At 41.8% G+C, this 14,055-nt stretch overlaps 1 protein-coding gene across 1 annotated transcript in view; it reads right to left on the reverse strand.

Annotated features, from left to right (window-relative positions):
• myt1b (myelin transcription factor 1b) overlaps positions 1-14,055 on the reverse strand; it is a 106,643-nt gene extending 92,588 nt beyond the window's left edge. The window contains exons 1-2 of the mRNA XM_053425771.1: positions 13,869-14,055; positions 12,614-12,729 (exon numbers count right to left, since the gene is read on the reverse strand). Of these exons, the coding sequence (XP_053281746.1) occupies positions 12,614-12,725 (112 nt within the window). The 5' untranslated portion in view covers positions 12,726-12,729; positions 13,869-14,055. The remainder of the gene's footprint in view (positions 1-12,613; positions 12,730-13,868) is intronic.

Here is a 14,055-nt window from a genome sequence, read left to right on the forward strand (position 1 = left end):
GCTGTTAAGACACTGTGTGCTGGTGGGAGATACATCTCACATCTATAATGAGGAGATAAACAAACTTTGTCGACTCAGTGAGACTTTGGGAAAGATGGGCAACAATACTTTTACCCAAAGCGTTGCATAAAGGAGAGACTGTGCTCCTACACAAGAAACCCCTCTTATCTCTCAGCTTTAAAAGACAACCGTCTCCCTCATGTAACACTGCGTTTAAATACCTTGTTACTGCTTTCATTAGACTCCAGTGTTTTGTTGTGTGTCGAAGAAAGGTTTTGTGTGAGTTTTGAAAAGCTGCAGGCCTCAGTGGAGTCAGCATGTGCAGGATCTTTAATGCTGGCACATTAGAAAAAAAAATCTTGTTTGTTTGCTTCACTTTGTTTCACAGCGAGGAAACTTACACTTAAATATAGACTATCTAATGAAGGGAAAAAACTATACACCAGAATACTCTTGTTATATTAACGTAACTGTCAAGTAGGGATGCACCGATTTATCGACCGAACATCGGTAGCGGCCGATATTCGCCTCGTTTACTGATATCGGCTTATCGGTAATAAACTTGACTTTCACCGATATCATTGGCCGATGTTCATATTTGTTGTAAAACCGCTGGGCACGTGCCGCGGCTGGGGGAGCAGTCGCTCCGTCGCCCTCCTCTCTGCGGCCAGAGGCTCAGTGTGCGGCACCGGGAGGTCCTCATCCGGTGGCACCTCACGGCGACACTGGTGCGGGGGCTTTCTTTCTCTTGGACCGCGGGGCGGTGTCCATCGCCGGCGCGGAAGTTGGAGGGGGCCGGGTACGCGGTCAGCAGCGGCCACTCTGGACGCGTGTCGGGCCCTTCTCGCGGATCACCTCAGCTACGGCGACCGCTGGGGGAACCCTCCGGCTGGCGCCTAGCAGCTGACTGAGAACTGGTGCGGACCAGGGGAATCCGACTGTTTAATTAAAACAAGCATCGCGAAGGGCCACGGTGGGTGTTGACGCGATGTGATTTCTGCCCGACACTCAAAACAGGTAAAACTGAGGAGGGCTTGTTAAGTTATCTTGACTCACGCAGTGTAACTTGGTGTAAAAAGTATGAGCGTAGCGTCTGTTTAAGTATTTTATTCTCATGTGCATCGGCTCTATTCATCTGTCTCATGCACAGGTAACAAGGGAATTGACAACATACGTCATACACACAGAAGCCGTAACACATCTATTAAACGGGCAATACTGCTACCGTAAATCAATGAGAAGAGCGTTCTCTATAATGGTACTTTAACAGGGCTGTTTTAGACAGGGTAAAAAGGTGCTGTTTTAAATAATCCTTGTGGTATTCTGACCAAAATATGTTAGTCATTTCATTAAGATCCCAAGGAACCATTTCAACTTGCGGAAAAATGGTCATTATATGTCTCTGTTAAATAAAGTTTAGTTAAATCAAAGATTGTTTCATAAATCTGATTCAATTTGTGTCATTAAAAGATAAGAGTGATGAAGGGCTGAACATTTTTTAAATAGTGCTTTTTAAATAATTATTTAATTATTTTTCTGGCACAAAAGGGTGAATGAATAACAACAAAAATAAAATAAACAAATATCGGTATTGGTATCGGCTATCAGCCAGATTGTTATTTTAAATATCGGTATCGGCCAAGAATTTCCATATCGGTGCATCCCTACTGTCAAGTATGTTAAAATGAAATAATACCAGAGCTGTCAATGTGATTTCTTCTCACATTCATTCACCTATTTAATTTTATGTCAACGTAGTCTCATTAAACTGTTTGTTATCGGGTCAAACTTCCAATTCATCCAGTACTTCATCTCACAAGCAAAGTGAAGAAAGGACCACCAGCCTCAGCTGCACTTTCTATTTTGTGATAATTAGCAAATGTTAGCATGTTAACACACTAAGATTCAGCCCATGGTAAACATTACACCTGCTGATCAGCATGGCAGAACTGTATCAGTGAGCTCATCATTGTGCTGGAAGCTAAATGTGTTACAGTCTGATGGTCTCTCGTGATAAACTATCTCATGAGGGAGTTTTAAATAAGCCACGTAGGCAGGCAGGCAGTCGGCTGGAATGTCCTATAAAAATATAGGTTTGCAATATTTTAGGTCAGGTGTCCATATGAATTCTGAAACCGCTTTTGTTCATGATTCCTTACTTTCTTACTGTACATGCAGAAATATAAGTGTAAAGGCTGCCGCACACCACAGGAGTTTTCTTGATACATTTTTTAATTGTTCGAGACCACAGACATAATGACAGATTTAATCAACTTTGAAATTTATAATTGTCAGGAACACAAACACTGGACGATTTGGCCTGAACGTAAGAACACCACAGTTTTCGCAGTGTTTTTATGGCAGTTGGCAAAAACTTTTAGGGGCATTAGGGGCAAATGTATTGTTGTTGTTTTTAGTCGCAGTTGTATAACTACACACAAAAGTGACGTTTCCCAGTCAGCTCGCTCTCATTGGCTATTGTGGGTTTCTGTCGGAGCCGATTACTGTTAATATCAAACATGTTTGATATTTACCACTTGAGATTGGGGAGGCATTAAGATTATTTTGTAAACCCCTCTGGTCGGGAGCCCCCCCCCCCCCCCCCCCCCCCCCCCGCGGTTGTCTGATTGGGCGAATCAGGTCCTAAATCATCCCGATTATCCTATAGTGTGCAGCAGCCGTAAGACAGACTCCCCTGTGAATCAATCCTATATTAACCTCATGTTGACCGAGCTTGGAATTTATTTTTGAACCAATTTTGTCCCCCCCTCTCTTGGAGATCTCTGAATGGCGGGAGGAACAGTCAAATAGATGTTTCCATGTACAGTAAAGAGAGTGAATATAGTTTTTACGAGATATCTGCACAAATGTGAACTTCTCCTTCAGGAGTCAGTTCAGAGTTAAGGGGTGAGTATTCCTTTCCAGAGCATTTTGGATTTAAAAGATTAGTTTAAAAAATAGAATCTGTTAAAGCATGCTCTGCAATTATCTGGACAACTCATCTCAGAGATGTATATTGATTTCTGGGATGTACTGGGGGAATGCTGCACTGCAGGGCCCTTGGACTAGTGTACACAATCAATAGACCAAGACTAAAAACCATAATTACATTTACTGAGAAAAAATGTAATTAATAAATATTTCTTCACAGCAAATCTGTCATAAAATAAGCAGAACATGTTTGTATTGAGATCACTGTGGCCCTGCAGGTATGGTGCAGTCAGCCATCCATGCCACCATGCCACTCTCTAATCTCATCGCTTCAATGGCAACGTCCCTAAAACATAGAGTTGTGAGAGTGGAAACAGACAGCAGTGATAAGTGCAGTCCCCGTGAACAGGTCCCAGGTTCAGGGCCTGCATATCTCGGAGTCAAGGCCATGCTACGGTGCATCATGGTGGGTGCATGACTCCCCTGAAGCTCCCTGGAGGCACCACAGTGCTAGATCTGATGAATGTGGGTCACAGGGAGCCCCCTCTGCACATGTGTGTGTGTGTGTGTGTGTGTGTGTGTGTGTGTGTGTGTGTGTGTGTGTGTGTGTGTGTGTGTGTGTGTGTGTGTGTGTTTGAGAGTGAGACGGTCCCCACCCAGACAGCCTTTGGGGTAATAATGAGGAATGGACCCATTTCTCAAAGCAGGCAGTGGAGCATAAAGAGGACACATACAAACAGATGAAACATCAACATATGACGACACACGTGCAGTCACACACATACACATGTGGGTATAAAAGTGTAAAAAAGGGATTCTCAATTATAAATATGGTTTACACTTTGGGAAAAGAAGCCGTTCCCCTTCACAGATCGCACAGCAAACACATCCAAGAAAATAAACACACAGTGGCTCTTTAGTGCGTATTGTGTAATGCTAACAGTGCCCTGCTGAGCTGCTTGCAGTACACTTCCATTGTGTTTGCTGTTTCAACCATCCTGCCTCATGGATCCCTGTGACTGAGGCATGAATACTGCATGGCTTTCCTGAAAGCACAGGGTCCTGTGGAACTAGCAGGCAAAGTGTACGGGTTCCTCTGCAGGTCACTGTGCCACACTGTCTCCGCTCTATATTTACTCTACAGGAACCTGACTGTGAGTGTGTACAGTGTGAGTGTGTGGATGTGTGTTTGTGTGTCGGGTAGATGGGTGGGCTGGGATAAGAGAGAGATGCTGAAAGACTGAAAGGGCGTTTACGTTTGTATGCAGTAAGGTGATGTTTGTGTGGATGAGTGTGTGCACACACATATTTATGTGTTAATGTGAGAATCTGAGCGTGTGTGTGTTAATGTGAGTGTGTGTGTGGGGGGGGGGATGGGGGGGTGGCTCACCACGCATACAGAATGCGTTTTTGTGCACATGAAGGTGAATGTGTATTTGTAAATGCACATACTGGTCAGTGTGTTTATGGTTGTTTTATGAACCCGGGGATTGGAGTACATGTGCGACTGTGTTGGAGGTGAAATAACACTCTTTTCCTGGTAATGTCACATGTTTGCCAGCATGGACCAATGCTCAAACTGCATGGAGAATGTATTCAGTGTACCAGAAGAATCATGATGTCTCACACTGAGCAGGGCTGGGGGAAGGGTGGGTCTGTGTGTGTGTGTGTGTGTGTGTGTGTGTGTGTGTGTGTGTGTGTGTGTGTGTGTGTGTGTGCGTGTTTGTGAGTGTGTGTGCATACATGTGAGAGAGACAAAGATGACCAAACACTAGCTAGAGACAATATGTGCGCCACATTTCCCATTTCCTTGGAGTTAAGTGGGGCAGCAGCTCTTTTGGTGATAACAGCAGGGAATTCAGACAATGGCGAAGGTGATTCAATAAACAACCCAGATGCTTCATTTCGAAACAGAAAACACACACACACATATTTCGCTCCATACGCACACACACAATATAGGTGCACAATGAAAATATCCTTTGCAGAACTTGACATATGGTGCACACAATTTCCCTCTCAATTTCAGATCCAACTCCCACAGACGTCCTCGCATGCCGGCAAATTGCCACACCCCCCTCCCCACTGCTCCCACCACCCTCCCACTGCTCCTCTTTCCTCATCTCCCCATCTCTTCATCCCTCCCTCCCAATTCACTCCTCTTTCTGAAAGTCATCTGCTCGCTAAGCAGTAAGCAACATCGCGGGCCGCTCGCAGAAATGAGAGTATACAAATGATTTGTGGCACAGGCGTCCCACTGGCGCCAGCCTTGATGGCGGTGTGGAGAAGGAGGAGGGGGATCGAGGGCGGGAGGGGGGTTGGATAATGTCACTTTCACCTTGTGTTCCTCTAGCAGGCCCATGATGATCATTTTTCCCCATTTTCGTCGCAAATTTGTTTCGGGCCGGGGCTCGCAGGGGAAGAGAGAGAGTGAGAGAGCACAAGGGAAAGATGGTGGGTGAGAGCAAGTCCCCCATGCTTCACAAAGTCGAGGCAGGGAGAGGGAGGGAGAGAGAGAGAGAGGGGTAAACAAGAGAGGAAGGGGAGGAGGGTACATATAAGGGGGGATGGAGCAAAGAGGAATGGTGGGGGGCACATCTGCACGGTGACCTTTTTCTGATCCAATCTCACTGATGAATCCTAATGAAGGATTTAATAAAATCACAGTTTACAATCTGTCTCTGCATCAAAGCGTGCAATCCAATTCGAAAACACAGGCCCATCTACATTTCCAATATTGTTGCAAACCCATCAACCCCACGAAGCCCTTCCCCGAAAATAAGTGAGCAAATGTTTTTGTGTGTGTGTGTGAGAGATAGATGGAGGGAGAAATATTGGCCGGGCTGAGAGAGTGAGCGGCTGGCGCATTTGTTCCAGCTGTAGCCTAATGTCACAACTCGTCATATTCATTTGGCCCTCTAATGAGGCTAAAGTCAACAAGGTGCAGCATCCATGAGTGGAATTGCTGCTGCAGCGCACTGCTAAATGAACAGAGAGAAGTAGACAAGAGAGTAAAAGACACAAAGGACATGATACTGAGAGAACATGGCAATTCATTTCAAACTTGGTCATGTACAGGCCTGCTGTAAGTTCACGCAAACACACACACACACACACACACACACACACACACACACACACACACACACACACACACACACACACACACACACACACACACACACACACACATTTCATACACGCCAGCATAAGATTGCATTGACATTTTCCTGAAATCAAAAGGGCACACCTGTTACACTGTCAGTGAGCTTGGAGGCTGCAGCATAAACAAGACAGATGGACAGATCAATGTGACTGTTTGAATGTCTCTAAGTTGATGCAGTGAATTGAAGAGGGCCAACGGCTGTAAAGCAAAACACTGAGAGACCTGAGAGGCTCGCTAAATTCTTAGCAACAGTGACATCTGCTGGTAATAAATCACAATATTATCACTCTAACAGCCTTCAGAGGACTAAACCAACAATTCTAACAAACATACACACTAGGAGTCGAAAGCTTTAGACCACCTCAATGCTTTTTAGCTGTTTACATTAGATTTACATAATTCTATGTAATTATGTAGATTTACATAATTCTATGTAAATCAAAGCATAGAACAAATCAAAATTTGGATATTTTAGGAATAAAGAATCTTAATTGTTGAAAATTAAATAAAAATGGACTCATCCAGCCGCTGAACACTTGAAAACTTTAGAACTCATTTCCAAAATGGAGATGAAACCCTGTTGCAGAGGTTAACACAAATGTGATGCACTTCTAGTTTGCTTTGTTTTCACCTTGTGTCCAGTTCATCACAAGCCCTGTAAGGTTTGGGCTCTGTAAGGTTTATGTCTATAATTTGTGTTGCTCTTCATCTTGTGAAGCCTTCGACAGCTTCTGTTGCTGCAGGGGGAACGTACTTTATACTATACTTACTTTGAAGGCCTCATTTACTTTCATTGCTGAAGGAACTATGTTAGTTAACTCTTCATCCCTAAAGGCCTTTTCTTTTACCTTTGGTAGTTTCTTATACTTGCAATTAAACAAGCTAGTGCAGTGATTGATCAAAACACGTCTGTTTAGAATGGGTTGTTGATTGGCCTGTGGTAATGTGGATTGCAGTTTTCTTTCCGAAACTGCAAAAGTGACCTATGATCAACCATATACTGGTTTTACCCCAATCCTAGCACCTGTCAATGTCTGTGTCCGTCCAATATGGTGAAACCTTAAAAATCGAATAATCAAAATGACCTGGCAGGACAGATATTATTACTGGCGGGCCAGTTTTTAACGCCTGTGGTAAGTTGTTGACCACTGGTGCAATTTATTAGAAGACATGTTTAACTTTTTGTGTTCCCTAGAACGTTTGTGGTATTTGTTTATTTCAAATTGTTTGAATCCTCCCCAATGAAAACTAAGCAATAAAGTTCTCATCAAAATATTACACTCATCAGGAGGATTACTAATCAGTTGGATAATCCATTCATCAGCACTACACCTTGGACAGGACTCAGTTTAAGTTTTTTGGGGGGCTTCTATTTAAATCAATGGAGTGTCCCTTTCAAACAAATAATATGAATATTAGATGAAGACCAGTGAGTTACTTAAATCTAAAAAAAATATTAAATTGCTGAAGTTATCAATGTATGCCAATGGTGTGACAGCTTGTCCTGTAAGTCATTTAAATATTCTTGAATATCACAACAGGCTGGATTGTCCTCCCTGTGTTTCAGTGAATGCCTCTTGGCCCAGTTGAACAGTTAAGATTAAAATTTAAATCATTTACCTTTCATCACTTAAGAAAAAGTTCTTCATCAGCCTGTTTTAGATAGGAAACAAAACCAGATCAATAAACTAGCTTGCTTACAATGCTTCTCGGTTGTGATATGTTATTGATCCACACAGTCAAATAGTTTTTTCATTTATGACCCTGAACAGAAGGAGTGCAGGTTCAGCTACAGTGCAGATCCCTTGGAGGGTTTCTCAGCAGGGTGGATGCTTGGAAAATTGGAGGTTGGATCTCTAGTTGAAGAGTAACTGCACCACCCTGCTGCCCCTGCCAGTGCATAACTGTCACATAACTCCGTCCATACTCTGTGATCAAAGCCACAATACCACTACTATGCAATAGATCAGTGGCAACTCTGAGGAATAGGTGCATTGGTTGGATATGAGATCTAATGTCTGACTGCTGCCTGCAACTAAACATCTGTAATTTCTCCATGATTAGACCTCAGATTGCAATTACTTTCTGTATTGACAACTCCGGTTAATGAGACTGTTTGTGCCAGAATCCCAATCTACATGAACTGGGCCCTGAGCATGTATAGTTTAATATGGATGTTTAGGTCTGGGGTATGCTCTAAATATCTGCAAATTGTGTGTGTGTGTGTGTGTGTGTGTGTGTGTGTGTGTGTGTGTTTGTGTGTGTGTGTTTGCGTATGTGTGCGTGTTTGTGTGTGCTTGTGTGTGTGTGTGTGTGTGTGTGTTTGCGTATGTGTGCGTGTTTGTGTGTGTTTGTGTGTGTGTGCGAGTGTGTGTCTCCAGAAGGCCAGAGTTGATCAGAGTGTGGAGCGACAGCTGTGCTACAAATCAGAGCCCATTTACTGGTGACAGAGTCATTAACGCCTGCTCATCTCATAAAACACAATGCACATGGTCAAATACCATTCGCTCCATTCACGCTCATAACTCAGTCTACTGGGCACACTCACACACACACACAAACACAAAATCTCTCACAAAGGTAAACCGAGTGTGTCGATTGGAATGAGGAAAGAGGGTGGTTTCCCTTGTGTGTGTGTGTGTGTGTGTGTGTGTGTGTGTGTGTGTGTGTGTGTGTGTGTGTGTGTGTGTGTGTGTGTGTGTGTGTGTGTGTTGTTTGCAAATCCATAATAAGTAGGGTGATAACGACACAGAGGTAAAGATGGATATTTGCTAAAAGCACAGCAGCAGTAAACACTTTGTATAAGGCTTTTTTTTACGATAAGTGCACAACATACACACTATATCCTCTTCTTCTTCTTTTTCTCTCTCAATTTAGCACAAACACAGAAAAACAATACACACAGACACACACACACCAGACATGTATATGTTTATATATATATATGCAAATCTACTCCATGAATAACATACTGCATACATAAACATTTTACTTTCATACACAACCCTCGGCCAGATTTTTTCCCAGCTACACTGATTCCTACTGCCACTGCTACTACAACAACCTCTCTCCTCTATTAATACCACAGTGTCGTAAAGATGTTAAAAAAATAAGGTAATATAATGCATTAATGTATTTTAGAGCTCAAGTCTCTCCTTTGAATTTGAAACAAGAGGCAAAAGTAGAATCCATGCATTGCAAAATATATTTATACCATTGCTGGTACAGAATTAATGAATGTGTTAATGCAGTGGCCCCACAAAGTATTCAGACCCTTTTGCTCAATTTATTGAGTTGTGGATTCAATTGTAATAATATCAAATAAAATTGGAATTTTGGCAATTGATCTACAAACAAGCATTTTGATCTTTAGAAAATGGAATCATGATGAAAAACTAAGTATTCGGACTGTGGACCCTCCACATGGTAACAAGCATCATCTTGTTTTTCAATATTCTTGAGATGAATCGAGAAATAGAGCCAATTTTTCTCTCCACCTGTTTCCAATTGGAATGTTTAGACAGAGAAACGTCTGCTTATATTACGTCCCACAATTCACATGATAATATTGCAGTGAGACACAGATCAGGGTATAGGTAATATAATCATTTCTAAAGCTTTGAGTGATCACAGGAGCACAGTAGCCTCAATAATGAAACTGACGAAACACCAAAGACTCTTCTTACAGCTGGTCTAAGTAATAAGGCAATAAGGATTTTGATTATGGAGGTAAAAAATAATTCAATGTTCACTCTGACAGAACTTCAAAAGTCCTCCGCTGGGAAGAATGTGTTTGAATGATGACCGTTGGAGTATACAAAAAATCTATTTTGCTTAGAAAGGTTCCTAAATAAAAGTAAGTAAAATGACCCAGACTTATTTCAGCGTATTCTCTTTAGCATAAAAAACATTAGACCATCCTGTTGCGGTCCCACAATTCATGAATGTGTTGAAACCTCCTAATACCTGGATAGACTCACGTAAATATATACAAATAAAACAGCTGTTCTATTCTCATGAGTTGATCCAGAAGCGATGTGAATCTTCACATGATTGTCGAGGTGCTGATTTTCTTCTCTGTCACATCTGTCCAGTCAGGAGTCACAGTGACAAGCATATTGAACCTATGGGTCACAATATCATCATCAGAAGTAAATATATATATATAAAATCGTCATCCAACTAAGTACTACTATTAAAGTTATTATAATCCCCTGATTGCGGAATGCACAAACAAAATGTCTCAAATGTCCGCTCTGAATATACCTCGTATCGTTGTCTTATCTCAATATTTCAGTCCTGTTTTTTTTTCCGATTTTATTTTTGACAAAATCTATTCTGTCATGATTTCCTCTGAGTAAATGGTGGTTAAATGTTCCCTGTGTATGAACTATTAAGTTATCTTTAGTTAGGAGGTGTCACTGTGCATTGGATAGGAAACTTTACTTCTGCACATCATCGAGTTTATCACTAATCGTACAGTCGTTGGTGTGTTTGCATCATTTCTTATAAATAAAGTTGGTTTGATAAAAAAAAACACCAAGTGTAAGTGGAGTCGGATTTTCTCCAAACCGCGGTTCTCCTTTCCTAACTCCTTACGGCTGCTCCTTCACATCTTTCCTTGACCTTGTGACATTTTCCGTTGGGGTTAAGGAATAGTGTTTAGGAGAGATTATTTTGAGTTTCCAACCACAGCTGTGACTAAGCAGCACTTTATAAAACAGGCCTGCGTGGTTGGCGAAAAGCCACTCTGACTCAGGGGCACATGACAACCTGTTTGTCAAAACATTTAAAGGATGAGACAAAAATATAACCATTTGAACACAAATCCATAAACTATGTCCAGTTAAACCCGGCAAATATGATCTCATGGTGGCAGCAGCACCAAGCTGTCGGGAGGCCTCTAAGCAGCAGGGACAGGGAGATGGATGAATGTAGCCAGATACAGGGAGCTCTTTGGTATGAGGAAAACCTGCTGTGAAGTGCACACAGCTTGAAATTTGGTTCATCTTCAGCCGGACAACAAGTTGATCCATAAACAGCCTAGACAACACCAGAGTGGATTTAAGTATCTGACTGTCCTTGAGTTTTCATTATAACAATTGGTCTCTCTCTTCTCCCCCTCCCTTTCTGGTTGTACTGAAGACTGAAACAGTTTGCTTCCTCATCACTGACAGTACCACCTAGTGTTGACTGAGAGCGAGGGTCAGCATCCTCCTCAGATTTATACAGCACGTTACAAACTACTATCTCAGGATTAATGTGCCATAAGCAGGCACTGGGGTGTAAAATGTTACCAACCTCAATCTGATCTGGGGTCAGTTGCTGTACTCTGGCAAGGTCATCAGCCATGTGTGAGCTTCCATCAACACCACAGTCATACCCGCCAAGGCCAATTTAAATTCACTAGATCCACCAGATTGCCAAAACTCATAAATATCAGTACTCTAAACATGCCTGAATTTTTTTTAATTAATTCATGAATTGTTGTCTGAGAAATCAACAAAAATGTAAACGAAATTTTAAAACATCCTGGATCAGCTTAATGTCATAGCTTCTTCCATGGTGCATTCTGTATCCTTCCATCCTTTGTTGTGGAAATCTGTCTGACGTAGGTAACTATCAATGTGAACTTACTGTTATGCTAGTGGTAGCCAGAGTTTATTATGCCACATTAAGAGATTACAGAATTATGAACAATTTGTGTATCTTGAAAAGGTTATATGACTGACTAGTGCTAGAGTGCATGGTTTGCAGCTAGCATGCCAGCTACGGCTGCTCACCGACTAGCCTTGCAAGTAGAAACTATGTCCGCAAGCCTGCAATTGGAGCTACTATTGACATTGGTTTCTCTCCATAGTGCAGCATCTTACCAGTTTACAGAAACATCCCGGACCACAATGAGTTTCATTCTGCTTTCATCATTATTCTTTATTGTTTCGGACCATGATTCCAGTCCAGTATACTGAGACTATAGTATGCAAGCTCATATACATACAGAAATTGCCTACTGTAAATATTGCATGCATGCTGCGCTCTCATGCGGCGGCCGTGGCTCAGGAGGTAGAGCGGGTCGTCTACTAAACAGAAGATCCCAAGCTCCTTGATTCAGTGTGCTGAAGTGTCCTTGGGCAAGATACTGAACCCCAAATTCCCCTGAATGGCTGTGCTGGCTATGTGTGAGTGATATGCGATGGAGAAAGCTCTGTATGAATGTGTGTGTGAATGTGTGTGAATGCACTTTGAGTGGTCACCAAGACTAGAAGAGCGCTATATAAATACAGACCATTTATCATTTCTTTCAATTTCAGAATTGGAAGTGAAGGTCAATATTTATATTACTGTAAATCAAATATCTTGACTTATGGTAAAGCTCATTACACTTTACAACAATTTAATTAGGAAATCTACAACACATACCTACATGCCAGATGAATTATGTAGACTGTACATAGTACATCACACACACACACACACACACACACACACACACACACAGAGACTTCTCTGTCATACCTTTCCCCGAGAATTCACAATCCTTCATGGCCTGGTCACAGTCGGAGCATGTGAGAACAGCTTTTGATGACCCGATGACCTTGAGATGAAGAACTCCGCTATACATCACCATGTGCCTGAAGAGGAGACTGGGTTTATTAGTGCCCACAACACAGGAGCCATTATCTTGACAAATTAAACTAAAGTTCCTGAAAAGTTGTGCTCTTATTCAAAGTGTCTCTTCAAATTACCCTTTTCTTTTTGTCAAACTAACAAAACACTATTTTTCGCGTCACTTATGTATTTTATCATTATAAAAGCAAAAAATTTAAGATGTACATTATGTACATGTTACTTCTAAAGTGAACATGAAGTAAGTCACATGAAGAAGAAAACTCACCTCCTTTCCTTTTCTTTTTAAAAGGTTCTGTGCAAATTTTCAACAAATCCTTTTAGCTGTAATTCCCCCAAAGATCTCAAAACTTTAAGAACAACTTCTGAGCTGAACACTCGCCACAGTGACAGGACAACAAAAGAAAAAAGTTCCTCTTTCCTTAAAGAATGCTGTTGGAGTAGTTGTGTTGCCACTAAAGCTTTCAGGAAGAGAAGAAGTCACAAAGCTTTCCTTTCAGGGGTGAGAGAGGGAGCAAAACAAGGGGGTCACACAAACCAAAATATAGCTTGGGGCTTAAACTCCATGAGCATGTGCCATGGAAAAGCACACTATACATTTATTACTATTTGCTCCAGTGTGCTCTTCAGTCACAGACTTAGCATTAACTTATCATTTGAGGGGGTTTTAAGTTACAGATCATATCTGTATTTACAGCAGAGACTTAGTTTATACTTAGAGTAGAAATGTCTCACATCCAAAATAAATTATATATTTGGTGGTCTGCCAGGAAAAAGTTCAAAGTAAATGTGGAGTGTCATTAAAAAAATGTTGCGCCCCAGGCAACTCCAGTAGTCCCGCAAACAGTTCCCTATTGTCCCGCCTTGTGACTCTATCAGTGTATCTCCTCTCAGCCTACTGCTTTCACACCACTCTTTTCCTCGCAGAAACTCAACACTGTGGCAGAAAGTCACAAGACTTGTTTGAGGCAACATTCAAAATCTCTTTAAAAAAACAACAGTTTGAACAAATTCTTAATCCCAGAAAATGTGTGAATAAAACTATTCTCCACTCATAATGACATTTGATCCACGGCACACATTTGTTCCCAGGCTTTAAAAATACTACAAGAGTAGAGCAAGAATCCCAAATCTAGAATCTTACCTGGGTTTTGTCAGTTGAAGTTCGTTGGATGCTGGAGGAGGTGAAGACAGGTGAGGGGCTGCATTGATTTCCCTAAACAAACCGACACAGGAGAGCACCTGCGATTCAAATGCATCAGAGCAGTAAAAAACTAAACTAAGCCACGTCTCCCAAACCAGAATTTGCCTGCATTTGAATAGGACAAAAG

The sequence above is a fragment of the Pleuronectes platessa genome, chromosome 6 (genome assembly GCF_947347685.1).
Source record: "Pleuronectes platessa chromosome 6, fPlePla1.1, whole genome shotgun sequence".
In the NCBI taxonomy this organism is placed as follows: Eukaryota; Metazoa; Chordata; class Actinopteri; order Pleuronectiformes; family Pleuronectidae; genus Pleuronectes; species Pleuronectes platessa.